The sequence below is a fragment of the Alternaria conjuncta genome (genome assembly GCF_024043145.1).
Source record: "Alternaria conjuncta strain BMP 0040 chromosome Unknown scaffold_11, whole genome shotgun sequence".
NCBI classification, from domain to species: domain Eukaryota; kingdom Fungi; phylum Ascomycota; class Dothideomycetes; order Pleosporales; family Pleosporaceae; genus Alternaria; species Alternaria conjuncta.
The window spans coordinates 1,071,315-1,095,881 of NW_026250100.1; the positions used below are offsets into that span (position 1 = coordinate 1,071,315).

At 53.1% G+C, this 24,567-nt stretch overlaps 8 protein-coding genes across 8 annotated transcripts; 3 read left to right on the plus strand and 5 right to left on the minus strand.

Annotated features, from left to right (window-relative positions):
- Nucleotides 1-67: 67 nt before the first annotated feature.
- On the plus strand, nt 68-1,238 carry J4E85_007895 (uncharacterized protein; the record flags this gene model as incomplete). Its single annotated transcript, XM_051472125.1, has 2 exons — nt 68-136; nt 381-1,238. The coding sequence occupies 2 exons, from the start codon at nt 68-70 to the stop codon at nt 1,236-1,238; spliced, it is 927 nt and encodes a 308-aa protein (XP_051324322.1).
- A 290-nt stretch (nt 1,239-1,528) lies between these two features.
- Nucleotides 1,529-4,889, minus strand: J4E85_007896 (uncharacterized protein; the record flags this gene model as incomplete). The annotated part of the gene is made up of 4 exons (XM_051472126.1): nt 1,529-1,801; nt 1,871-2,179; nt 2,235-4,786; nt 4,856-4,889. The coding sequence occupies 4 exons, from the start codon at nt 4,887-4,889 to the stop codon at nt 1,529-1,531; spliced, it is 3,168 nt and encodes a 1,055-aa protein (XP_051324323.1).
- Nucleotides 4,890-5,425: 536 nt separating this feature from the next.
- Nucleotides 5,426-6,112, minus strand: J4E85_007897 (uncharacterized protein; the record flags this gene model as incomplete). The annotated part of the gene is made up of 1 exon (XM_051472127.1): nt 5,426-6,112. The coding sequence occupies one exon, from the start codon at nt 6,110-6,112 to the stop codon at nt 5,426-5,428; it is 687 nt and encodes a 228-aa protein (XP_051324324.1).
- Nucleotides 6,113-10,968: 4,856 nt separating this feature from the next.
- On the plus strand, nt 10,969-11,529 carry J4E85_007898 (uncharacterized protein; the record flags this gene model as incomplete). The annotated part of the gene is made up of 3 exons (XM_051472128.1): nt 10,969-11,011; nt 11,074-11,181; nt 11,237-11,529. 3 exons carry the CDS (start codon nt 10,969-10,971, stop codon nt 11,527-11,529), a joined length of 444 nt encoding a protein of 147 aa, XP_051324325.1.
- Nucleotides 11,530-12,181: 652 nt separating this feature from the next.
- Nucleotides 12,182-13,521, minus strand: J4E85_007899 (uncharacterized protein; the record flags this gene model as incomplete). The annotated part of the gene is made up of 2 exons (XM_051472129.1): nt 12,182-12,969; nt 13,020-13,521. 2 exons carry the CDS (start codon nt 13,519-13,521, stop codon nt 12,182-12,184), a joined length of 1,290 nt encoding a protein of 429 aa, XP_051324326.1.
- Nucleotides 13,522-14,062: 541 nt separating this feature from the next.
- J4E85_007900 (uncharacterized protein) lies at nt 14,063-15,150 on the minus strand (the record flags this gene model as incomplete). The annotated part of the gene is made up of 2 exons (XM_051472130.1): nt 14,063-15,051; nt 15,099-15,150. 2 exons carry the CDS (start codon nt 15,148-15,150, stop codon nt 14,063-14,065), a joined length of 1,041 nt encoding a protein of 346 aa, XP_051324327.1.
- Nucleotides 15,151-19,716: 4,566 nt separating this feature from the next.
- On the plus strand, nt 19,717-21,494 carry J4E85_007901 (uncharacterized protein; the record flags this gene model as incomplete). The annotated part of the gene is made up of 6 exons (XM_051472131.1): nt 19,717-19,784; nt 19,838-20,179; nt 20,227-20,590; nt 20,639-20,959; nt 21,010-21,240; nt 21,291-21,494. The coding sequence occupies 6 exons, from the start codon at nt 19,717-19,719 to the stop codon at nt 21,492-21,494; spliced, it is 1,530 nt and encodes a 509-aa protein (XP_051324328.1).
- Nucleotides 21,495-21,676: 182 nt separating this feature from the next.
- Nucleotides 21,677-24,283, minus strand: J4E85_007902 (uncharacterized protein; the record flags this gene model as incomplete). The annotated part of the gene is made up of 1 exon (XM_051472132.1): nt 21,677-24,283. One exon carries the CDS (start codon nt 24,281-24,283, stop codon nt 21,677-21,679), a length of 2,607 nt encoding a protein of 868 aa, XP_051324329.1.
- Nucleotides 24,284-24,567: the final 284 nt, after the last annotated feature.

Genomic DNA, 24,567 nt, shown 5'->3' on the forward strand with positions numbered 1-24,567 from the left:
ACCCTCCGTTCTTCCAACGCAATGTCTCGATCATCATCGTCATGGCCCGCCGAATTACTTTCCCACCATGCTCGACTCCTCACGCGCACAACCACCACAAGCATGGGTTGAATCGCCATACTTGAGGTCGCTCATAGTAAGTAATCAGATCTTTCAGATGTCAGAAAATTGCCTCCCAATTGCTCTCGCTCTGCCGATATCGGGTTAAGGCGCATCATCTACATCTTTTATTGCCATTGCGAAGCTACTGGGCCAGATGCCGTCGAGATTCCGTACAATACTCGCAACAGATGTTCATTTCTACACTTCCTCTATCTCCTCCACTCACCATACTACCGTCCCAAACACACAAATCCACACACAACTAACACCCACCCCAGGCAGGCGGCCTAGCAGGCACAACAGTCGACCTATCCCTCTACCCCCTCGACACGCTAAAAACACGCCTCCAATCCGCCTCCGGCTTCGCCGCCAGCGGCGGCTTCAACGGCATCTACCGGGGCGTCGGCAGCGCAATCGTCGGGTCCGCGCCCGGCGCCGCCCTCTTCTTCATAACCTACGACACGATAAAACGGACCTTCGCCCAGAGCCAAAGTCTAGCTACAACCACCGTACGTTATAACGCGGAAGGAAAACCGTATAAAGAAGATGCTCGGGACAGTGGTACGGAAGCGCTTGTACATATGGCAGCCGCGAGTGCGGGGGAGGTTGCTGCGTGCGCGGTGCGTGTACCAACGGAGGTTATAAAACAACGCGCCCAAGCATCCCAACACCCCTCCTCCCTCTCCGCACTCACCTTCATCCTGCGCCAGCGCCACACCCACGGTCTCGCACACGTGTGGATGGAACTCTACCGGGGGTGGTCAATAACCATAATCCGCGAAGTGCCGTTCACAGTAATCCAATTCCCGCTCTGGGAGGCGCTGAAGAAGTGGCGGATGAGCCGGACAGGGCGGAGCGAGGTAACGGGTCTAGAAGGGGGTTTGCTGGGGAGTGTGGCGGGAGCTGTGGCGGCGGGTGTGACGACGCCGTTGGATGTGCTTAAGACGAGGATGATGCTTGCGAGGGAGAAACAGCCTATGATGCAGATGTTGGCGTCGATTATGAGGGAGAGTGGGCCGAGGGCTTTCTTCGCGGGGATGGGACCGCGGGTGGGTTGGATTAGTGTTGGGGGGGCGATTTTCTTGGGGAGTTATCAGTGGGCGAGTAATGCGTTGGGGGGTGTGGTTGAGGAGTGAGGTGTGAGCGGTATGGTTGATCATGGAGGAGGTTTTGGAGAAAGGGTGGAGGAGGGAAGAGCGATAATGAGAGTATAGGATTACGTTCATCCTACTCAGCCGTATGAGGCCGAGGCCACGGACTCATGCAAGAGTCTACTGGCAAGCGGGTATGCTATATACACTATTCAACCCCTCTGGTCTTTATCCAAAGAACAATACCAAGACCCCCTACCGAGCTGCAACGCAGCCAGCCACCTTGTCCCTCTCCCTATCCAACTCAACCACACCAAATCCATTCCAAACACAACCTACGGTCCAAAAACCGCAGCATCCTTGGTACTCCTATCCGCCTCGCTGCTCTGCTTCCCCTCACTCGCATTGCTACTCCCAGGCTGCGAGTTCAACCCGGCACCCACCTTCAATCCATGCATAGGACCAGGAGGCGCACCAGATTGCGGTCCAGGGTAAGGCGCATGTCTGATTTCCTTTCGGCCATTGGCTTTGTAAAGGAGGAGGACGTCGCCGCCACCGCGCCAGATGTGTGCGCGTATACTAGCGAGTGTCATGGTTGGCGGGATTAACTATTCACAAACAATGATTAGCACAATTCCCTCCACCAACGTTATATAACACTTGACTGGAAGACTCACCTGATTATTACAATACAACTCCAAATACTCATCCGGCTTGAGGACACCGCCACTCTCCGCCGACTTCTCGAGATCCTCCTTGGTGGGCGCGGGTTCAATGCGCTCAGCGACATAACCCAGTATCTTGCGTGCGCGCAACATTCTATTTGCGTTGAGGCGGTTGTTACTGAGAGTCGCGTTAGCGCTGGCGGCGGTTTCGAAGGGGAGGGCAAAGGGAATGTACCCGTCGGATGAGATGGAGGGGAGCGTGTTGTTAAACGGTTCAAGTACGAAGGACACTTTGACGATGTCTTTGGGCGGGAGCTGGTTCTGTGAGGGGGTAGTTAGTAAAGATGGGGTGGTTTGAATGTATGGGGCGACAAACTCGTAGTAGGACTTCTGCTAGCCACATTGGTGCGGCTTTCTCGATGAGGTCGGCTTGGGTTCCTAGGGTTCCGACTTTGCCCTCGAATAGATCGGCTACACCGCCGGAGTCGGGGCGGTCCTCCTGAATCAGAATGGTGGTCATAGCAGGTGGTTTGAGTACAGGTGTTTCGTTGGGCAGACTGGGTGCAATCTGTGTGTCCAGCTTGGTCGCGCCGGCCGCAAGCTGTTCCTCGTAACCCTGCCTTATCCGTTGAAGAGCGCCGAAGAAGTTATCTTCAATGGTCTTCTCATCCGTCTTGTTGGAGTGTGCATCGCTGTCCTCGGCCTTTTCGTCAACGGCTGGTTTGGCTGGCTCTGGAGCGGCTGTGCCAGTGCTGAACTTCTTCATGCTAAAGCCCATGTTAAACTTCTTACCAAACATGCCTTTGCCCTTCTTAGCTGGCGTGTCGGCCTCGGTAGGTGATTGGACAGTCTCCTCTTTTGAGTCCGCAGAGCCGTCTTTCGAAGCCTCGGTGGCTTTTCCACTTCCGTTGCCGTTAGCAGCAGAGGCAGAACCGAAGTAGTCACCGCCTTCTTGAGTCGAGCTCCGTTGGGTTTGCGTCTTCTCCAGCTGTGCGCCCTCTTCCTTGGTTGGAGTCAAGGGGTTGGTGGTAGAGTTGCGTCCTGCACTCATCGGTGCTGCCATTGGCGTGGCTAGCCCGATAGCCAGACCTGGTGTGTGTGGTAGGCGCATCCCGTCAGCTCTGATAGTCGAGCCTGAAGCAGGCCCTGAAGTCGCATCTGTCCATCCGTTGATGTTCATGTTCGGTAGCTCGATATTTGTCGGGCGACCCGGCTGAGGTTGTTCCTCCTTCTGTTTGAGCAGCTCTGCACGCAGGACCTCATCGCGCTTGATTTCCTCGTCGATGAGGTTCGAGAAGAGGTATCGTAATATCCATTTGCCAAGGTTTATGCGATGGTCTTCCCGGAAGTCAATCTGCTCCTCCAGTTCCAGCTCATCTGCGTATGTCTCGGCATCGAAGCAGTAGTTCTCTTCGAGCATGCACGTCAAGGTCCCTATCCTTGTATCGACAGCGCACCAGTGAGCAACAGTGTCGACGGTGTTAACCTCTGGCACAACGTCCTCCATGTGCTTCTTGCCGTATGACTTGATCGGTGCGCATTGTAGTAGATCCCATAGAACCACCTCGCCTGCAGTGTCGAGAGTGAGGACTCTTCGCCGATCGTTGAGCAGATGATGCTTGATGAGACCGTTCTGTCCTTCGATTGTAAAGTCTGGGAGCGCCCGGACAGTCCCAACAGCACTGTGCTCGGGAGCCGCTAGTACTTCGGAGGGTTTGCGGGTGCTGGCTAGAGTTGAGGTGTCGGCATCCTTGGTCGCAAGGGCTTGCGGGAATGGCGCAGTATTGGACATGCGTAGTAGAGACTTGAGCGGAATCTTGGACGTTTCGTTCTTCGGAGGGCTGCCAGCAGGAGGCGAAGGAATGCGCGATCGCATAGTCGACACGCTGTTCCTGTGCCACTTGTAGGATTCTGGAAGCTCGACCTCGGCCGCGGTTTCGACGTCGTTCCACCGGTTGATGCTCGAGCTGGAGGTTGCAGTCCAGATATAGTCGCCAGCTGCGACAACCTTGTTCACACCCTCGTGCTCCTGACACACTGCTAGCGAGAGACCTTCGTCCATCTCGGCGCAGTTGCGTACATCACTTTTGGCGACTATGCCAGAGCGGTCGGAAGAGTAGAAGACGTCGAGTTCGGGCGAGTCGGAGTGCAGAGACCAGACGCTGTCGTTGTGCATAGTAAGCGTGTACATGCAGCGGCCTGCCGTCATGGACCACACCTTGACCGTCTGATCAGACGAGCCCGTCAGGATCATGTCGCCGTCCTGCGCCAGGAGGATATCGCGCACATTGTCCGTGTGTCCGACAAACTTGGTGATGCGCTTGCCCGACCTCGCGTCCCACACGCGGACGATGCTCTCGGGCCCGCCACTAGCGATGAGGTTGGGTGTTGCTGCCAGGGCGTATACAGAGCCCTTGGCGGTGTTCTCATCCTCGCCGACAGCAATCTCCAGCTTCTTGCCCGCGCCATTGAGGTCCCACAAGCTGATCTTGCGGTCGAGGCCGCCCGAAGCTACCCAGTTCTCGTTGCCGCCCGGCGATGCAACGCGCTTGACGTAGTCGGTGTGCAGGCCAATCGTCTGCGGGGGCAGCTTGTCGGTGGCAGCGGGTCGCCATACCTTGACGGTGATGTCGGAGGAGGCGGAGACGAGGGCGTCGTTGTTCTGGGCGAGGACGATGTCGTTGATCCAGTGGGTGTGGGCCTGGACCTGGTTGCGGAACTGCGTGGGCGGGGGCTTGGAGTCGGCCGTGTTGGAGTCGGCGAAGGGGTCGTCGTCGTCGGCGGTCGAGTGGTCGAGGTCGAGATGCAGGTCCCAGGCGCAGATTACGCCATCACGGCCGCCCGAGTAGAGGATCGAGTTCTGGGGGTCGACAGCCAAGCCATTGACTCCCAGCCTGTGGCCGCCCGCCGAGTTGGCCAGTGGCAGCACTGCGCGCCCAGGTCAGCTCCAGTTCCAGCTCAGCTTGTCGCGACGGCGCATGCAGAGCCGACACTTACCGTACGAGATACGCTTCCGCGCGTTGCGTCCCATGCCCCAGAATTAGCCGCGCGCGGACATGCGGGCGGTGAATAAGTGTGTTGGTAGATATACCTTCTACGGGGCTATGTTGTAATGTTATGGGGTTGAGGGCGGCTTGGTAGGAGGATTCCAGGCGGGCTCCAGCTTCCCTGCCCAGTGCATCATAGTCGACCACTGCAACCCGCGCCGCCCGGGATTCTTACCAGGGCTGGGCCATCAGGCGCGGAGAAGGCTGCAAGTGCCTGCGCTCGTTCCCAGCCGCGCCCGCTGCTTTCTGGAGAGGGATGGATACGTCACCGCCGGGCTTATGATGGGATTAAATTTATGAAATGGTACTGGAGAAATTCAATGGCCAGCTATAAAGACATCTGCACGCTCGACCGTCCCAGCTGGCTTCCCGGCAACGTGGGCGCAGGCTGCGGGGTTTGACAGCCCACGAGCCGGGCGTTCGCATTCGCTCTACGGCTCTTCGGGCGGCTAGCCGGCTATCCACCGACCTGGTACCTACACACGCCCTGCATTTGACATCCATTCTACCAGAACAACTACTACTTCTCCACGCTCTTCGCTGGCCGAACCATGCACCCGTGCCAGTCCTTGCCCTCTCCTCCCCACGGCACCCGATCCCACTCAAGCGTCTTCACCAGCGCAAAACCCCTCCTCTCATACACAGGCCTCCCTGTCATCGTGGAATCCAAATACGTGACCAGTCCCTCTTCATCCGCCTTCTGCATCCCCCAGTCCAGCATCATCTTCGCAGCTCCGCGACCCTGATGATCCGGATGCGTAGCCAGTGAATTCAGCATAAAGTACGGCGTCGATGTGCCCATGATGGAAGCCTGAGCGGCTCGTAGAGGGCCAAGCAACGAGCCCAGAGCTTCAAGACGCAGTTCTGGTGGGAGGAAACCCGGAGTGTCATCTGCTTTCTCGACCGGAATGGAAGGTGCTTCGTTCTTCTCATCCTCTTTGGTCACTGAGACGTTGTGCATGCTCCATACTGACACCGCGATCGTGCGTCCGCCGTTATCAGGTGGGTCGTCAGAACTAGGCTCGAGATCTGTGTCTACGACTTTCCAGTGCCACGCGTTTGGCTTGTTGATTTCGCGTTTGCGGTCTTCAGCCACACCGCGTATAGATGTTTCGCTGATGGGGCCGGTGTGTAGGAGGTCGTGCGTCGGACCATAGTAGGCGAGTGCGCGCACGCGTGTCCAAGACAAAGTATCCTCAGTGGTCATTGGGTGGAGTTGGAGTGGCATGATGGGGAGGAAGTAGTTGTACAGAAGCACGATCAATATCGTCTGACGCCAGTCACGAAGACTTCGCAGAGGATGCGACACGCTCTACAAGTACTGAAGGTCATCCCATCACTACCTGGAGGTCACAACGGATGACTCAGAGCGTCGATACAGCTGAAGGCGTCCAGTGACATGCATTCTCACCACAGCACGATGCAGGAAGGAGCTATCGCGATGACGTAGATGCATACCTACCTTCCGAATCGAGAAGCAGTGCTGACATGATACAGTCGAAAGCACTCAGAGGTCAATATAACCAGGCAGGATCTCATACCATGGATGTACGTCAGCTCGACTACGTAGGAAAGAGGCACCGTTGAACCCCTCCAGGGTGCAACTGCAGATAGGTGGGGTAGGAAGGCAACCCCGCTATCCCAGTTACCTGAACAGCAACCATGGACTCATGGAGAACTCACAACAATCACTCACTAGGAATCGCAGCCTCCTTAGCAGAACCATCAGTTTTCTCCATATGCCAGGTTCTGAGTAAGTTCATTGGAGGTCGTTCTTTCGACCGACATTTTCGAAGATGGACGATTTAACCGCCACGGTTCTACCGAGTGTTCACCACCTGCATGCACGAACGACGAGCATTCATCCTACGAGCACACCCAAGGACGCCCATTGGTCAATTGAATCCCGTTCGTACTACCGGTATGAAGCCCGTCGATATATTCTATAACTCATATGTGCGAGTATGCGCTGGCTTGACATTATATATAGATTTCGCATACTGCGCCGTACACATACATGAACAGAACTGCCTGTTCCTTCCTTCCACTCATATCTACATGTTTACTTAGCTTCTCCGTTCCCATATAAACCATCTTCTCTTCCTCGTCACATATCCACTACCTCCATCACATACAGTCCTGTTCATACCAATACCTTCTCTTCACTTCCACGCATCTCCCCCTCGTCGATCTCCTCAACCTCCAAAGAAACCAACCATGCATCCATACACTCTCCTCCCCCTCATCGCCCTCTCAACACTCGTCAACAGCCTGCCCACCCCCCAGTCTACAGCCTTACAGGTAGCAGCGCCAGACTACGCAGGATTCGTATTGACCCGAGCTTCTTCACTCGACGTCACCGGCAGATGTGGGCCAAACTTTGGCGCGACCGTTAAATACGTTACGATTTATGCAGGATATAGATGTCGGTTCTATAGGTACGTTGATCTCATGCTGTTGCGTTATGATAGCTTATGATGGGTTATGATGTGAGAGGAGTGGAATTGGGACTTCTGTGTACTGATCGATTTTGTGTGACAGCGGTGATGATTGTAGAGGACAGATTGGCGGGTTTGATGGGCTGCCGGCACCTGGTGGGCAGCTTTATCAAGATGCGAGGTCGGCGACGTGTTGGCATGGGTAGGTTGGGCGTTTTGGGGAGTGGATGGGATGGGGTATTCGATCAACCAAATGCATCCGACCCGTCCGAAGAATGCGGCATCCTTACGACTAATATATGCATGCATGCGCTGGCTCGATCATTCACATGAAATAGAGTAGACTGTGCCGTACTCATACATGAGAGTAAATTCCTTGTTTATTCCTAGCATTTATACCTACGTTGTTGCTTAGCTTTTGTTTCCTGCCTTTCTCTATATAAACCTGCTCTCCCTCCTTCATCTCTATTCTTCATCTCATCATACACAGTCACATTCATATTCAATAACTTCTATTGACTTTCACGTATCATCCCCTCCTTAAGATCCTCGTCATACATACATCAACCATGCATCTATCAGCCCTCCTCTCCCTCGTCGCCCTCCCCTTCCTAGTCAACAGTCGACCCACCAACCAAGACCTACCTGTACACATAATGCCCGGGGGTGATAACATAGCCGGAATCTTCGCAAACGGCCCCGAATTTAACGGTATCTTCGTCAACGGCGGATGTTCGCCAAATTTTGGGAAAACCGTCAAGACTGTCCTCATATTCGAGGGATACAGATGCCGGTTCTTCCGGTACGTTGCTATGATCTACCACTCTATCATCATAAAACACAAAGCTCGTTCGTGGCGGACTGCGTGCTAATTCATCGTGTGACAGCGAGGATTTCTGCAAAGGACGGATTGGTGGGGTTGAGGGATTACCCTTCCCTGGGGGTGATCTGTATCAACCTGCGAGATCGGCGACATGCTGGAGAGGGTAGTTTGGACGTTCTGGGGTTGAGCTAAGACATAGTGTTCAATAAATACATACATTGGCAGACACAGAGTAGTCTTGATGGCCTTCCGAATATCTGTGAAGGAGATCTTAAGCGCAAAAGGGAGGAAAAGTGAATGCATGAGCACTTGAGTATTGAGTCGTCTAGGCTATTGCTCGCTGCAGCAATTCGGACCAGGCTCGTCGCATTATTGTTCGTACTCTACGATAACAGCAAGCACGTACTCAACAGATGTGCAGCCTCTGTTTTCACGTAACCCTCGCGTCTCCACGCTCATGTTTCGCGCACCAACTCCACAAGCGGACCACGTCCACGCCGCGCCCCAAAACTTCCATACTTACATCTCAAACCAGTCCGAGCACATCCTCAATACAGCGCACGCCCATCCAACCCTCCGGAGAAACCACATGCGATTCATGACTGGAATCCATGCTTTCCCTCCTCCTTCCTATTCAGGCACACGAACGCCCAACACATCGACCATCCGCCCTAGAAAAGAAACCACAGCCCTATCAAAGGAGCAGAGCCCTCTTCTTACTTCTTTCACACATCAAGCCACATTCCACATCTGGAATCAACACTTCTCCTCCAAACTGCCCTTTCGGGAACATCTTTGAAAACATGCTTTGGTACGCGCTCTGGTACCGCAGCACTGCGCTGGCACGACCGGGCGGTCCATGATCTGACCCCGAAAAACCAAACTCAAAACCCAAAACAAATTTATATGTTTGCAAGCCCCAAACTCTAGCAGGTGGGACGCCTGAACTGCATTCCACAGTTGAATTGTCGTATTGCCTAATCGGGGTTGTTTTGTGTCGGAGTAAGTTTGATGGTACTTGCAACGTCTGGAACAGTCTTCAGCCTTGTCTTACTTAGTGCATAGGCGAGTAATTCTCCTCAAGCCTTCTGGAATCTATGGGGATGGGGAATTTCCTGTTTCGGTAGTTTGGTTGTTTGGTAGGGGGCGTGGGGAGTGAGGTATTTGGGATTAGGAGATGGGTCCAAGGTTCGGAGTGTTTGCGCGGGATGGGAGGGAGGCGGAGGTCTTTGGAAGTAGAACAGAATGCGGGATGCGCTGTGTCCATCATCTGCGTGTTCTGTATGCTGGAACGCCCTGGACATGGATGCGCGACTCGGGTTTTGCTAGTCCATCGTGCCCATTTGCAACAAAGGCGTCGTATGCGTTGGACGCATTGCTCTCCGTCAAGATACGTCTCACTTCGCAGTTCAACATTCATGTACGTCGCGTGACATCTTCGACCCAGACTCCCGAGGTCAGCTCTCGACCTCTTTTGCTTTTTCGGCGACGTGTCCAGTCGCCCGCCGTCATCCACACCTTTCCAAGCTTCCTTCATTCTTTCCCATCTCGGCATCTATGACTGCCTCGCTACCAAACTCCTCCAACCCCTTAACCAGACTCTCTTGCTTCCAGACCCGGCTGTTCGATCCAAGGCTGTCTTCTTCTGGTTCGTGGATCTTTTCCCGATAGCGGGATCTACTATCATCGATGGTTTTCTTGTTTCCTTGCCTCTTGCGGTAGATTTTGACCGTTGGATGGGCGGGGAGAGGGTACCACGGGCCGGAGTCTGGCAGCCGTTGACAGGAATCGATGGTTTATGGAGGGCTTTCCCGTTTGGGAAGTGTGCGGGAGGCGCTGACTCTGGGAGCTGTATGTGCGGTAGTTGTTAGATTGAGCGATACGAGGTTTACTACCGGAGATGGAGTCAAGCCCTGAAGGCGTATATGATGGTCGCCTCGCGCACGAATTATCGGCGTGTGCTTCCAAGGTTGTTACTCAAGATGATGCAGCTGCTTGATGACTCCAGGGCTGTGTTCCGTGGGGTGCCGAAGCACGATGCGCGAGCCTCGTGGTGTTGCGAGCCATTGGGAAGCGAAGGTAGCTACGCGTCCACCGTCGCAGCAACATAGCTGGACAGCTAGGTAGATTTCGCTAAAGAACATGGAGATGCGGAGTGACAACTGCATGCCACATCTTCCATACATACATCCAGGTGTTCAGCCTCGAACGCCATCGCACTCGTACACAACCTCACCCGCCCTACCCAAACATCACCAATAGGACATGACGACTTTCTTCGATGCCACGAAAGCAGTCCCGATGCCACGAAAGCAGTAACACGCATGGGAAACAAGTAAACCCGATTTCCCAAACAAGCGTGTCGCCATGTGCCGCGGTATCCATGTTAGCCTAGCAATGACGTAGCGACTGCGCGGATGCTTGCGCAAATCCCGCCAGGAACATCGCTATTGCATCACCGCGACCCACGTCTCAACCCTTCCTCTCAGTCCTTTCACGAAACAACATTTTTGCCTGCAACTCCTCTCTATAACGCATCGAGAAACGAACGAAATACCTCAATTGACATCACGAGACCTCTTTCAATATGGATGTAAGTGTGGAGTTGTTGTAGGGACGGTTGATGGCCGGGGGTGTTTGCGTAATGGACGAATGCTGATGATGAGGATTAGGTCTACTACTTCTACTCCTACGGCACTGCCGCATGGCTGGGTAAGCTCTATATCCTTCCACGAGGACACCGTGCAGCTTGCTAATACAAACACAGCGACCCAAGCCGCGCCTCTGATCGCGTCCCCCACAATGATAGTAGCATTGTTGTCACCCGAAGTCCGCGAAGCTTCCAGTACGTATACACGAAAGGCCGGGAAACATGCCATACGATGATGTGCTAACGAGGATGATCAGCTCTTGAAGTCTACTTCTCCCGCACCCTGGGTCTCTCGCTCATCGCCCTGGGTATCCTGACTGTCCTCCTCACGGGGTCTGTTCCACTGTCTAGTCGACTTTCTGAAGGTACTTTCCCCTCACCATCCCTCTTCCATCTGCACACCAAACTAACACCCCACAGGCGCTACCACCAACGAGGAAGACCCCAAAGCACCCTACGCCCTCCCCACACTCACCGTAACTGCCATGTTCCACTCCGCCCTCGCCTTCTACGGCTACGCCATGTGGACGCGCACCGGCGTCATGGCCTTCAGCTTGGGCACACTAGGTTCCGGTTTCCTGGCCATAGTGGCACTGTGGTGCATCTTGTTTGCGAGCAGCAATGGACGGATCAGCAGGAAGACTGGGGCGGATAAGAGGACGTCTGGTTTCCCGTTCAAGAACGCTGAGGCGGAGAAGAAGAAGGGTAGGTAGATGCTTACTATCTATCGATGGAGCCTTTGCCGGCTTCGAGGGGCCATAAGGCATGCTGCGGGTGGGCGGAGGGGGCATGGAAGGCATGTCTGCAACGGCGAACAGGCATATAATGGGAGTTATGCAGGAGCAAGGCATGGAAAACTGGCATTGGGAAATTGTCAGAAACGGGTTATTGGGATGGACGCTGTATACTATGGAAGCATTGAATGAATTGGTATCTTTAAACCTTGAATGTACCCAAAGACCCGTGAACACCCAGGTTTCTATCCCATAGTAATACACAAGTACTATCGAAAAACAAGAGGGCATGGCGCCGACATCTCCCTCAACACCAGAGCTACTCAGTTATCCACCGTTTCGTCGCAGCTGCGCTCTATCATACCAACACTGCCACTCACCCATGAGCATAACGCCTCCGGGGCGGGCCCCTGTAATTCAACTGCTCCTCCACCGCAAGACAGCGGTCACGCCAATGAACGCACTCCGCATCCAACCACGCAGCACGATCCGCCAAACCTAGATATTCCAGCGAAGCCTGCGGCATAGGAACTTGATGCAGGCGCAGCGCATCCAACCTACGATGATGTATACGCTGCTGCAACTGCAGAGCCATATCCCTCTCCGCGGGATTCAGATATTCCAGTCCAGGCTACGGAACAGATACCTGAGGCTGGGTCTCTTCGATAGGTTGGATATGCGCGGGAGGCGGCCTAGGCTGAACCGCTTCCTCCTTAATCCGCGGTTGTTGCTGAGTGTCGTCGCGCCACCACGGCAGTTTCCCTTCTCGGGGTAAGATGGGCAGGGCTTTCGCGGGCTGGATGTCGTTTTCAACGGATTGCCAGCCTTCCATGTCGTCGGGCATGCCTTGATCGACGCGGCGCCGTCGCTCGGTTGCGGCTTGGGCTTCCATGTAGTTCTCGAAGAGGAGTTCTTTGGCTTGCCATTCTTCCTGGCGGGTGTGTTCGAGCTCCTCAGCTTCGGCGCGTAGTTGTTCGCCTTCTTGCGTTGCCCACAGGAGTTGGCGGCGCAGGAGTTGGAAGAGTTCGGGGGCGGGTCGCTGGAGCTCTTCGGGTGTGAATTCGATGTCGGGGGGAAACTGGACGAGCGGTGGGGCGGAGGGGTTGGCGAGGTCTTGCAGGTAGATGACGTTGTTGTGGGCGTAGTCGGCGTCGGGTGCGGGTGCGGGTGCGTTGGACGGAACGGTCGCGCTGTTCGGGGGATGCGAGTGTGAGGAGGGTGACCCGGGTGTTGAGCCTTTGTCGTGGGGCAGCTTCTTGGCTTCGTTGTTGAGGACGAGCTTGAGGCGCTGCTTGTTGTTTGTGGGGTTGGAGGAGTGGTGCTTGGGGACGGGGTCCGAGGGGCGCAGTGCTTCAGTCTCGTGGACGGTCCTCATGTGCTTGGCTAACGCGTCGGAGCGGGTGAAGGAGCGGTCGCATTCTAGGGGACTTAGTAAGCGCAATGCGATAGAGATGAGTTTGGCGACGTACCTGGGAGGGTGCAGTAGAATGGTTTCTCCCTCGTATGAGAACGCATATGTGCCCTCAGCGCATAGCCACTAGCATGGGGTATGCCTTTTCTTGTGCAGTCGCTCCACTCGCAACTATACTTCTTCTGCCGTGTACCGATATGGTCTTCGTGAAGATGTTCGACGAGGTTATCCATATTCTGCAGGTCACCCGCCGTGCAGCCATCCCATTTGCAGACAGTGACCTGTTCCTGGCCATAGTCGTCGTCTTGCGACATGCCCGGGTGGTGGTGTGGCGATGCAGGGACCGAGCCATCGGTATCTTCAGACAGCTCGTCCTCTTCCTCGGGCGGCATGGTATTGATATGGGGCGGTGAAGATGGCGCGCGGATATTCAGGCGTGGTCGCTTGTTGGGGCGCTGGTCGTGGTCAGGAGTGGCTTCGTAGCTGGCATGGCGGCCTCCTTTGATGTCCTCGGGAAAATCGTCGCTGCCGTACTCGGAGAGTTCTGAAGGCGATTCCATGGCGGCGATTGATGTGGATGTGAATGTAGCGGTGGGCGCGTTTGGAGAGCGTGACGATGGCTGTACGGCGCGTTCGACGTCTAGCCCGAGGTGCAGGGACCACCCGTTTAGCTCGATATTTTTGGGCAGCTTACTTACTTCCTCTTCCTTTCTCCTCGTCTTGTGATCACTCGATTGTAATTACACCAAGCTGTACTTTGGGCGGTTGACTATGCGACGGCGCTCATTCGTCGGGCGAATGTCCATTTGGACGTCTCCATTCTTTACCACGGTAACGAGGCTGGGTGCGATATGAATTTGCTCTACCTCCCTCCAACACCACGCAAATGGCTATAGGTAAGTTCCTCTACCGTCTCCTTCATCTCATCTCTATGATGATCTATTCCAGAGTTCTGCAATTCCAAAGAGTCGCTTCACGGCGGCTCAAATGCGGATTAGCTCTACACTACAATTCTTTCTGATCTGCTATTCTATACACAATCTTAAGCTTGCTATATTACAGCTACAGTGCTAACAAGCTTCAGACTAGGTCCTTAATTGTCTATGCGAACAGCAATGCCGACTGCGATTCGTGGTACCTTCCTCCAATCGGCGGGAACTTCTTCAGCATCTCGTCCAGCGCCTTCATGTCCTCGTCGTTGAGCTTCGCCGGCTTCATATTCTCCTCGATCCTCTCCGATGTCGTGGCACCAGGAATTGGGATGATAGTAGGCATACCCTTGGCACCGCTCTGCGCGAGAACCCAGCCGATGGCAATCTGAGCTGGTGTGGCTCCTTTGGCCTTCGCCATGTCCTCGACAGCGTGGAGTAGCTTGATGTTCTCGTCAAATACGTCAGGCTGGAACCTGGGCATATGCTGAAGCATGGAGTCGGGCTCGATGTCGCTGTACTTCTTGTACTTGCCAGTCTGCAATGCATTAGCTGTAGGTCGTTGATTGAGAAGAGTCGCGCTTACCAGGAACCCGCGTCCAAGAGGAGAGTACGCGACGATAGGGATACCGAGCTCTGCGCATGTCGCCGCGACACCATTCTCCAGAATGTCAGTCGCCCAGAGCGAGAACTCGACCTCCACGGCCGAGATGGGGTGCACGGCATGCGCCTTGCGGATGGACTGCGCGCCAACCTCTGACAAGCTGATGCCGCCGAGCTTGCCTTCCTTGACATACTCTGCGATGTAGCCGACAGTGTCTGCGATGGGTGTCTTGGGGTCGACTCTGGCGCACTCGAACAGATCGAGGCTCTTCTTACCATCCAGCACCTTCAAGCACTCGTCGATGCTACGCCTGACGTTCTCCCGACTGCCATCGGGCGCCATCTCACCCTTCTTGAGACCACCCTTGATAGACAAAACGACCTTCTCTGCGTCGCCAGGGTACTTGGTGAAATACTCGTTGAGCAGGTGTAGAGAGTTGCGCTCCGGCGATCCGTAGAGCTCGCCGCCGTTCCAGTTGTTCGCGCCGAGTGAGAGTGCTGTGCGCATGGCTTCGTAGCTCTGTTCGGCTGGTGGTGGGTTCTTCCGCCATGTCAGGCCTGTGATGTATTAGCGAAGCGATTGCGAAGTAGGTAATGATGCATACCCATGAGGCCGTAGCCAACAGGACCTACAGTCTTTCCGACAAGTTCAGGCATCTTCGGTGCTTCTTTGAAGTTTTGAGACTGGTGGTGGGGTAGATAGAAATCCGGCAAATTTATCACTCTAGTACCTCAATGGATTGTGTCGCTGTTGATATCGTGTGATGTCCTATTCACCGTGCTTCCACCCACTTCTTATATCGAGCCGGCGGTCTTCTCGGGCCCGAAGTCATTTTTATGTAACTGGATGTTGATGACGCGGGCTCCACATGCTACCTGCATCTGCCGGGTCCATTGACATCTTAACTCCGGCCGGCCAATCAAGCGCCGATGTGGCGGAAGAAGATGGACTTTACCATGATAGCTCCAGCGGAATGTTCGCGCGGTGTATGTTACTTTGGGGGGATTTGAGGATGCATAGGAGACTGGGTTGGTAAGCTGGGATAGTGAGATGGCATCGAGACAAAAGGTGGATGAACTGCGAGGTAGCGGTAATGGCTATATGGAAACCCAGGGTGGCCACACGAAGAATTCGGAAAAGGCATTTATAGTAGCCTTCAAAAGACAGTTGCCAGGTATAATACTGCGTATACTCTTGGAATGAATTTCGAATGCTTTTCAGGTACACCCCCAAGAAAAAGCCAGCTTCCTCGCATCACGCATCCACCTCTAGAACGCGATAGGATTACACGACGTACAGTACAAAGCCAACCAACCCATCCCACCATCCCTCAGCACACATTCCACTCCCATCCTCCTCTCACTTCATCTTCTTCCCCTCCACCCCCCTCCTCTCAACCCCATCCAAATCCCTCAATACCTCCCTAACCGGCCACACAAACCCCTCCTCCACCCTCCCCGTCTCCCCCTCCTCAATCGTAACAAGATACTCCACAAGCGCCATACCCACATACGCGCCAATCGCCGTGAAGATATGCCACCACCCATGCAATTCGAACAGAAAACCCCAGGGCAGTCCAATCCATCTCTTGAACACTGTGACGTAGTAACAAGCATGGAAATCAATATTCCACAAGAAGTATCCGAAGAGGCCAGTGGAAATACCAAAGGTAGCCATCCTCCCGAGTTTTTTACGCGCTTCTTCGGATGTGATTTGCACTTTAATAAGCGCGCGCGTGTATTTACTCACCAGAAAGATCATGACCGCAAACGCAATCTCATGCAGAATGATTTCGTCGGCCCAGACGTGGTACACGGATACTGGAATCAGGCTTCCTAGGATATACGCCGTGTACTTCCGCCTCTCATTCACCGTAGCTTTGAAACAAAGCAGTTGGTGCAAGATGGCGCCGACAGCAAGGAACATGGATAGGTCGTCGCCCATTTGCGAATGGTATTTTAGCGTTGCGTGGAACCACGCAGAGAGGAGGCCGACGGAAATTAGGCCCCAGTAGGGGAAGGCGAGGGTGGAGATGAGGCCGCCCGAGGGCTTTGGGGCGACGCGGCGGAGGCCGTGGAGGCCGTAGATTACTGGGGGGAGAGTGAGTTTGGGGAAGAGGGGGGATGGAGATGGGGGATGGAGATGGGGGATGGGGATGGGCGGACCGTAGGTTATGTTCGTGAGGGTGTTTATGAATTCGCCGATGTAGGGTGTTATTATGTAGTCCTACAAGACAATCAATCTCAATTGAAGCCATTCGACTTTTTCTATATTGCATACCTCCTCACAGAAACTACTTCAAGTCAGCCACATCCAATCCATAATGCATGCAACTCACTTGTGATTCGACGTTTTTGGCTCCCACGCCCCGACGATGTATTCATTGGGGCTTGGGTAATCCCATCGCCACTGCATCTTCAATTGCAAAGGCTGTGAGCCGGAGAGTTGGTGTTGTTTTTGATGTTTTGGGGCACGAGGTGATGTTGTTGTTTCCAAAGTTTTGTGGTTTTCTACTTGCAGCAGGAGGGTTCGCGCTTTGACCCTTGATCGCGGTTCCACTTTGCACGCTACGAAGAAACTATACGAAGACGCGTGGAAAAGCAAACAAACACAGTGAGAATACACAGTAGGAGTTCTTTAAGAGTGAGGATTGAGAGTTGAATTGCGAAATGCCTGATTGTGAGGTTGGACTACAGAATCCTCTAGGCACGGCACACTTGCAGGGCAATTAGAAAGATAATCCTTCTTCTTACAACTTTAAAAACGCGCAGAGGAACAATTTTAGAGATTTCAAGACGTGATTGTGAAAGTGTCTTAGGCGGACTCTAGGTCTTGCAGAAGAGGTCCTTGTGCGGTAAACCTAAGTACATGGCTAGGTACGCAAAAAAAGACATTTCTTGCACATACACCTAGCTGCGTCTTTCTAAAAGGCTGAGCGATATTTCCCTAAGCCTTTTGAACTTATACGGTGTTGGCAGGGCGTACTGTGACTGCTACAAGTGCAAAAAATGGGTCTTACCGCGACTCGAACGCGGGGCCTCTCGCAAGCTATGCTTGGGTTTGCAAGTATCCGAAGATGCTTTCCCTAAGCTGTTGAAGTTAGAATGTGTCACACATGTGATTCGAACAGCCAGAACTTACCGAGAATCATACCACTAGACTGGTATTTGTTAGATGGTGCTCATGGTGATCAGGTCGTGTAACGACTTACCCATAAGACCAGAAGGCAACTGCTGTGAAGCTGTTGTTCTTGTTGATGAAAAGGGAGCAAAAAGGAGCATATATATAGGAAACCATCAAAAATAGATATTTCGAAAAATGGGCATGTTCTGGAACTCCAAATGCAACGCCAGGTCGTTTGTAGTATGGGCCTTGTGCTTCCCACCAAATTTTGTGGGGTTCTGACTGGTGGCAGTTTGGAATTGATGGCACTGATGGTTGACGTGGCCGAACTTAGCCGCTGGCTTGGGCGGGCCAGGGGCGGCAGATAGCTGCTCGAACACCAAAACTTAGCAGAGGTATTCGAGACTCCTGCGCAACCGCGTAGCGATACGGGCGTGAAGCATTATTGGTATGATGGTATTAGTGAGTGATCTGGTGAAGTTGGAGGGTAGGGAGCCAGACTCAGCGCGAATATGTCCTTCCGATACGCTGTTCGTAATATTCGGGATTCTTTGTTCGTACGGAGCACTTGGGCACAGCCAGTCTCTACTCGAAACGGCGACAAGATCTGGAGTTTGATTGCAATAGGCTCTTGTGAGCGACAGCGCGTCTGCGCAGTACATAGTCGAAATCTAAAAATCGATGACGCAGTCCATCTCCAGCATTACGCCTTCGCACGGCTCGCACGTCTTCTCATGTATGCGCCGCACTTTCGGGAAGTATATCTTACATCACACACATAGGTGTTGTATGCAGCAAGAAGGCCAAACATTATAGCGACCATTTTCTCGGATCATCTCACCGACTCGCGATTGCTGCAGTTTTTATCACGGCTACGATGCTCGCAGTGCTGAATTTGTTGTCCATACGCACTCGAAACCTTTATTGATTAACGCGCACACTGTAGATTGGCTAGGTGTGTGAGCTTATAAGCCAGACCTGCAATCACGGCGCTGTGATCGAAGCAAGATTTGTACGCGTATTATGGCGAATGGCCTGACTTTCTGAGTCGTCCCGCTTCAACATTCCCATGTCGTGAGAATCCTGGTCGACGCGCAGGGCGACGCAATAGGTTAGCCCAAACGCGAACATCTGAAGGAAGAAAGCCCGATCATCGATGAGCAAGTCCGATGTTCGTCACGACTCCGATCATTAGAAGCCATCTCGGACGTGCGCCGATATCAGATGCGCCTAGGCATGCGACGAACGAGTGTCCTCACCAGAATTGCTTCCCACTGAACATCTCCTTGATCGCAAATCATTGCAGCCATTTCAAGGCGATGCGACTGCGATGCGTCGCCATTGATAGCATCGCGATGGTAAGGTAAAAGTCGGTAGAGCTAGCGTTGCCAAGCAGAGCAACGATCGCGCTTCGTCGTACGTTCTCACCACCCCTCAAGCGCATTCCTGCCCAATCACCCACAACAACAGTCGGAAGCACCACCTCCTCAGGAAACATCTCCAGTCACATGCAACATCGTCGCATCGAAGCAACCACCTTAGTCGGATCCCGGCAGTGTGCAAAAAGAGCCGCCGGTTCGGTTAAGATGCCACTGACGACATCCACACATGCACAACGCGGGTGAGGCGATCTCCACAACTCTCCGGGCCTGAGCGCGTCTTTCTCCACCTCCAGCCTAACCCCAGAATCGTTTTTCCACAAATCACATAAGCTCCGACACTGACTCGATCTCGTTTCTCTCCGATGGTCAAGACGGCAGGCTTCTCGGCATGCGGCCGCTATACTTGGGTTGGTAAATCCATTTTAACCATTTTACCTGGCTGTCCAGGGCTATGACCAACGAGTATGGAGTCTCCATGCGGAGCAAGCACTCGAGTGGAGACGACTGCCTCAAGCGACATGATTGTCACGTCGAGCACAGCGGCGTGTAGTGCCGACTTTCTCGACCTTTATATTCGACCCTCCCCACGTCTGTGGATCGACAGGTCGAACGACTGCCATCTCTGCATCAACCCAAGGCTCTGGACAGGTCCTGGTCAAGATGTTTGAAAGATTTCCTAAGATTTACAATGTCTACTTCTTGGCAATTGTTGCCACGATGGGTGGCATGCTCTTCGGGTTTGATATATCTTCGATGAGTGCCATCATTCCGAGTGACCAGTATCTGTAAGTCGCAGTGACGTCAAACACCTCACTTATCGATCCCTAACAACGAACAGCACCTACTTCGACAACCCAACCGGTGTCGTTCAGGGAGCTATTGGCGCGGCCCTTGCTGCGGGCTCAGTGGTTGGCAGTGCTATTGCTGGTCCTATCTCCGACAAGTTTGGTCGTCGCGATGCCCTTATGTTCGCCTGTCTTTGGTGGCTAGTCGGAACTGCGCTGCAGGTTGCTACAAATGGTCGCGGCATGCTTATCGCCGGTCGTGTATTGAATGGAGTCACTGTCGGTATCACTTCGTCTCAGGTTCCTGTCTACCTGGCCGAAATTTCCAAGCACTCGCAGCGTGGTGCCATCATTATCATCCAACAACTCGCTATTGAGTGGGGTATTCTTATCATGTAAGTACACTGAACACACGAAGTAAGCCCAAGCTAAAAGGTCGCAGGTACTTCATAGGTTACGGATGTACTTTCATCCCTGGCGAGTCAGCTTCATTCCGCACGGCCTGGGGAATTCAATACGTCCCCTGCGTCATGTTCATGATCGGTCTCCCATTCCTCCCAGAGTCTCCACGATGGCTCGCGAAGGTCGACCGTACAGAAGAAGCAATCCACATCCTGGCCTCCATTCAAGCCGACGGCAACATCGAAGATCCCTACGTCATCGCCGAATACGAGGAGATCGTAACTGCTCTCACTGCAGAACGTTTAGCTCCCCAAGGATGGCGAAAGTTCGTCTACAACGGCATGTGGAAACGTACTCTTGCCGGTTTCTCCGTCCAGGCCTGGCAGCAGCTTTCGGGTGCTAATGTATGTTGAGCATACTTCGCGTAGTACCGTCCTGCTAACAGTTCTCAGGTCATGACTTACTACGTCGTATACATCTTCGCCATGGCTGGTCTTACAGGCAACACCAAGCTTATCTCCTCCGGTGTGCAGTACGCTTTGTTCATCGTCTTCTCGTCCATCATGTTCTTCTTCGTCGACAAGATCGGCCGGCGAACACTTCTGGTTTGGGGAGCCATTGCGATGGGCATATGCCATCTGGTCGTAGCTGGAATGCTCGGCGGGTTCTCCACGTATGTCCCTGAAGGTGTTGGTGGCGATGCGAATGTTGTCATGCAGGTCACCGGATCGCCGGCGTACACCGTTATCGCGTTCTCGTATCTTTTGATTATCGTAAGTACCTCTACGAGCTAAACGTGAACCACACTAACTCCGCATCTTAGTTCTACGCTCTTACCCTCGCACCCATCTGCTGGGTCTACGCCGCTGAGGTCTGGTCACTAGAAACTCGTGCTTCTGGAATGGGTATCGCAGCTATTGGCAATTGGCTTTTCAACTTCGCCATTGGACTGTTCATTCCACCCGCGTTTGTCAACATCCGATGGGGACTTTTCCTCGTCTTCGGAATCCTCTGCTTTATGGCCGCCGTTCAATTCTTCTTCACCTACCCTGAGGTAAGGAAATCTGGAATTTCTATCACGACTTCAACTAACTCTTCGGACAGACTTGTGGCAAGACTCTTGAGGAGGTTGAATTCCTGTTCAGCAAAGAGGGTCCACACGCTTGGAAGACGAAGAAGGGTAGCGACAATCTTGCGCGCGACCTCGAGAACGTTGCTGCTGCGCAAGCTAAGGGAGAAGCGCTTGCCACGATTAACAATGTCGCAAAGAAGGAGAAGGGCGAGACTGAAACAACCGAGGCGGTCTAAGCAGGTTGGAATATGCGGTTGTCCGCACACATATCACCGACAATGCCATATTGGGCTTGCTTTGAACGAATCCAGTTGTTACTTTGGACTCTTGCAGCAATTCGTTCTGTTGAGATCGTTGAGACACATGGATGAACTAATACAGCATTCTATTACAGATCATTGCTATTTACATCATGCTACTAATTCCAATCCTCCCGCCAAACCCCCACCTTCTTCAAAAAGTCTACCTGCTTCCCCTTCGCGAACTCCATCGCCCAGTAATTCCCATCCCACCTCTCCCACGCGCCCTTCCAGCTCGTATCCAACCACCCTGTCTTCTCAACCGGATACAAAGACCCCATGCCGGATTTCCGCACTTGGTCCATGATATCGGTCGCAATAGTTCCACCCCTGGCTGTCGATCCGCGTGGTTTGACACTGGCTTTGAAGATTTCCACCTCTCGCGCTTCCTCAAGTTCTTGTTTGTAGGCATCCAGTCTGGCTTCGCGCGCTTGAATCGCGGCGGGAAGGTGGCAGCGGGGGATGAGCGGAGGCCTCTTTATGCGTTCCAAGGGATGAGTCCAATCCGAGACCGAAGAAGGTGAAGTAGATGATGAGGTATCGCTGTCTGGCGTGCGGCTACCAGATGTACTAGGCGAACGGATAGGAAACGGTGCTTGTTGCATGAACGCTTGTTCCGTCTTTCCGATGTGAATATCCCGAACTTTAACACTCTTCCTCAGTCTAACCACCGCGTCTTCCAAGCGCGTGTTGACGCCTTGTTCGCGCTTGTAGTCTCGTTTGAGTGCCTCCTTTGCTTGGTCTGCTACTGAGAGCTTTTGTTGGAGACCCTGGACTTCCCAGTGGGCATGGTCTTTGACTTTTTGGTAGTAGTCTCGGATGTATCGGAACTGCTCTAGCTGTTGCTCGGACATGTTGGCTTCGAATGCGAGACTGCGTTGTTCGAATTGTGCCTTGTTTTCTTCAAGTTCTTCCTTCCAGGTCTTGGCCTCCATTTCCAACTGGTCGTTTTTGGGGCGAAGCTCTGCGAGTTCTTCTTCCGCTTTGGTAAGGTCTGATTGTAGTCTTTCATTGACGGGCTGGAGTTGTGATAGCTGTTTCTTTGCTTTCGCGAGCTCCAACTCTGCATCACGGCGCTTCTTTTTTTCCCGTTCGTAGTACTGTTCCCATTCATTTTTACCCGTTTGCATGGGATGCGGACTTGGTAGACCGGGGCTCAACAGCCCCTTCCTCTCGATTTCGATGGTCTTTCCCAAACTTTTAATCTCGTATTCTTTCTCCGCTAGCTCACGCTCCAAATCTACGATCTGCTCCTGCAACTCTTTGAAGTTTCCATTGAAGTTTTTGATCAGTTTGAGAAACTCACCTCGCAGTTTACCTGTCTCATCATCTTGTGAAAGACTCAGAAAAACAGCGTCGAGCTCTTTGGTATCGCATTTCGAGATGATTGGCAAATTCTCGGCCACTTGGTTGACAACCTCACAGAGCGTACGGATAGACTCCTGGTTATTCTTCAGCTTCTCGTCCACTTCCCTCAGTGAGTCATCAAACGACTTGCAGGCAGCAGTCGCATCTTCTGCCTCTGTTTTCTTCGCCTGGAGTTCCAACCGCGTCCGCTCGACTGATGCTCGAAGTTTCCTGTTCTCCGCTTCAACTTCTTCGAGAGGAGGTAGGCCAGGTTCTCGTGCATTGCGCGCTGCGATCTTGGCTTCGCTCTCACGAAGTTGGTCAGATAGCTTCTCATACTCTTGCTTCAGGTTCGTCGCTTCTTCTTTGACGGTTTGCAACTCTTGTAATACGGTTTCTCGCTGTCTCATCGCCTCATCGCGCTCTTCTTCCACTTTTTGACGTTTGATTTGGAGCTCTTGTATCTCTGCAATGATCTCGGGCGGAACGATAGGTTTGGTATCAATCGGGGTTGTCGCAACACTCTCCTTGTTGCTTTCCTCATTGCCACGCGGCGATACGCTTTCAATCTGGTCTTGAGGTGCAGCGACCTGGCTTTCCACATTCTCGATATGATCTTCTTGTGACACTGCAGCCGTATCGTCTTGCGTCAAAGGTACTTCCCGCTCTTGTGATGCCTGAACATCAGGACTGGGATCTTCATCGTGATGCTCCTGTGGCTCTTCCTGGGCTAAGAGATCTTCTAAGTCATACGATTGCTCCTGTGTCTGTATGGTCAGCTCTTCTTCGGGCTCTGATACTTGCTCTTGTGCATGCTTTTCGAGCTCTTCCTCTTCTGGCTTGTTTCCCTCTAGGGCCTCCTTCTCTAGCGGCTTTCCTTCCAGCTCCTTCTTTTCCAGAATAGGCGCTGCTTCTTCACCTTCTTCTTCTTCCTCTACACTTCTCTTGTCTTCCACATCGCTATCAAATTGACTAGAGTCGTCATCATCGACGTGTGCCCCCTCGTCATCTGCGTCCTCCTCATCAATGTCAACATCGTCATCAACATCATCTACCTCACCATCATCTTCATCCCGCGTTGGCGTACCAGCCCCCCACCGCTGACGACTTTGCGGTCTACTAGCAAACCCAGGAGACGAATACTGCCGCATCGCACTACCCGGCCTCGAAGAAGTTTCTCTCGTCGACGCCACCCTCTTTCCATACTGAGCAAGTTCAATCTTCTCGTTCTTCTTCGCTTCGGACGCCCTGGTCGGCGCAGCGAAGGATGAAGCATTCGTTCGTGTTACGGGTCTGACTGTTCCTTGCTGCTCTTCAATCAAAGACTTCGGAGACGTAGCTTCGTGGTCAGGGGACGACATTGGTTTGGTCTCGTTCATGATGTGGGTTTCCGTCAGGCAGGTCGCGTTCAACTCAGTACTGTTTCCCTGAGCTGGGTTTACTGGCACGTTTCTGCAATTGAAATGATATTGCGATATAAATCATTGGTACAAACAAAACTTTCCGTTAGCTACATGAATGACTATTCTACATGCTTGTCTCATTGATTGATCACTCCATTGTCTCGTCTGATGTTTTGCACATCACAGCGCTCCTCATACCGCATCAAGGAGCTGATGTCTAAATGACGCCGTGAACGAGGTGAACCATCTCAGCGACATAG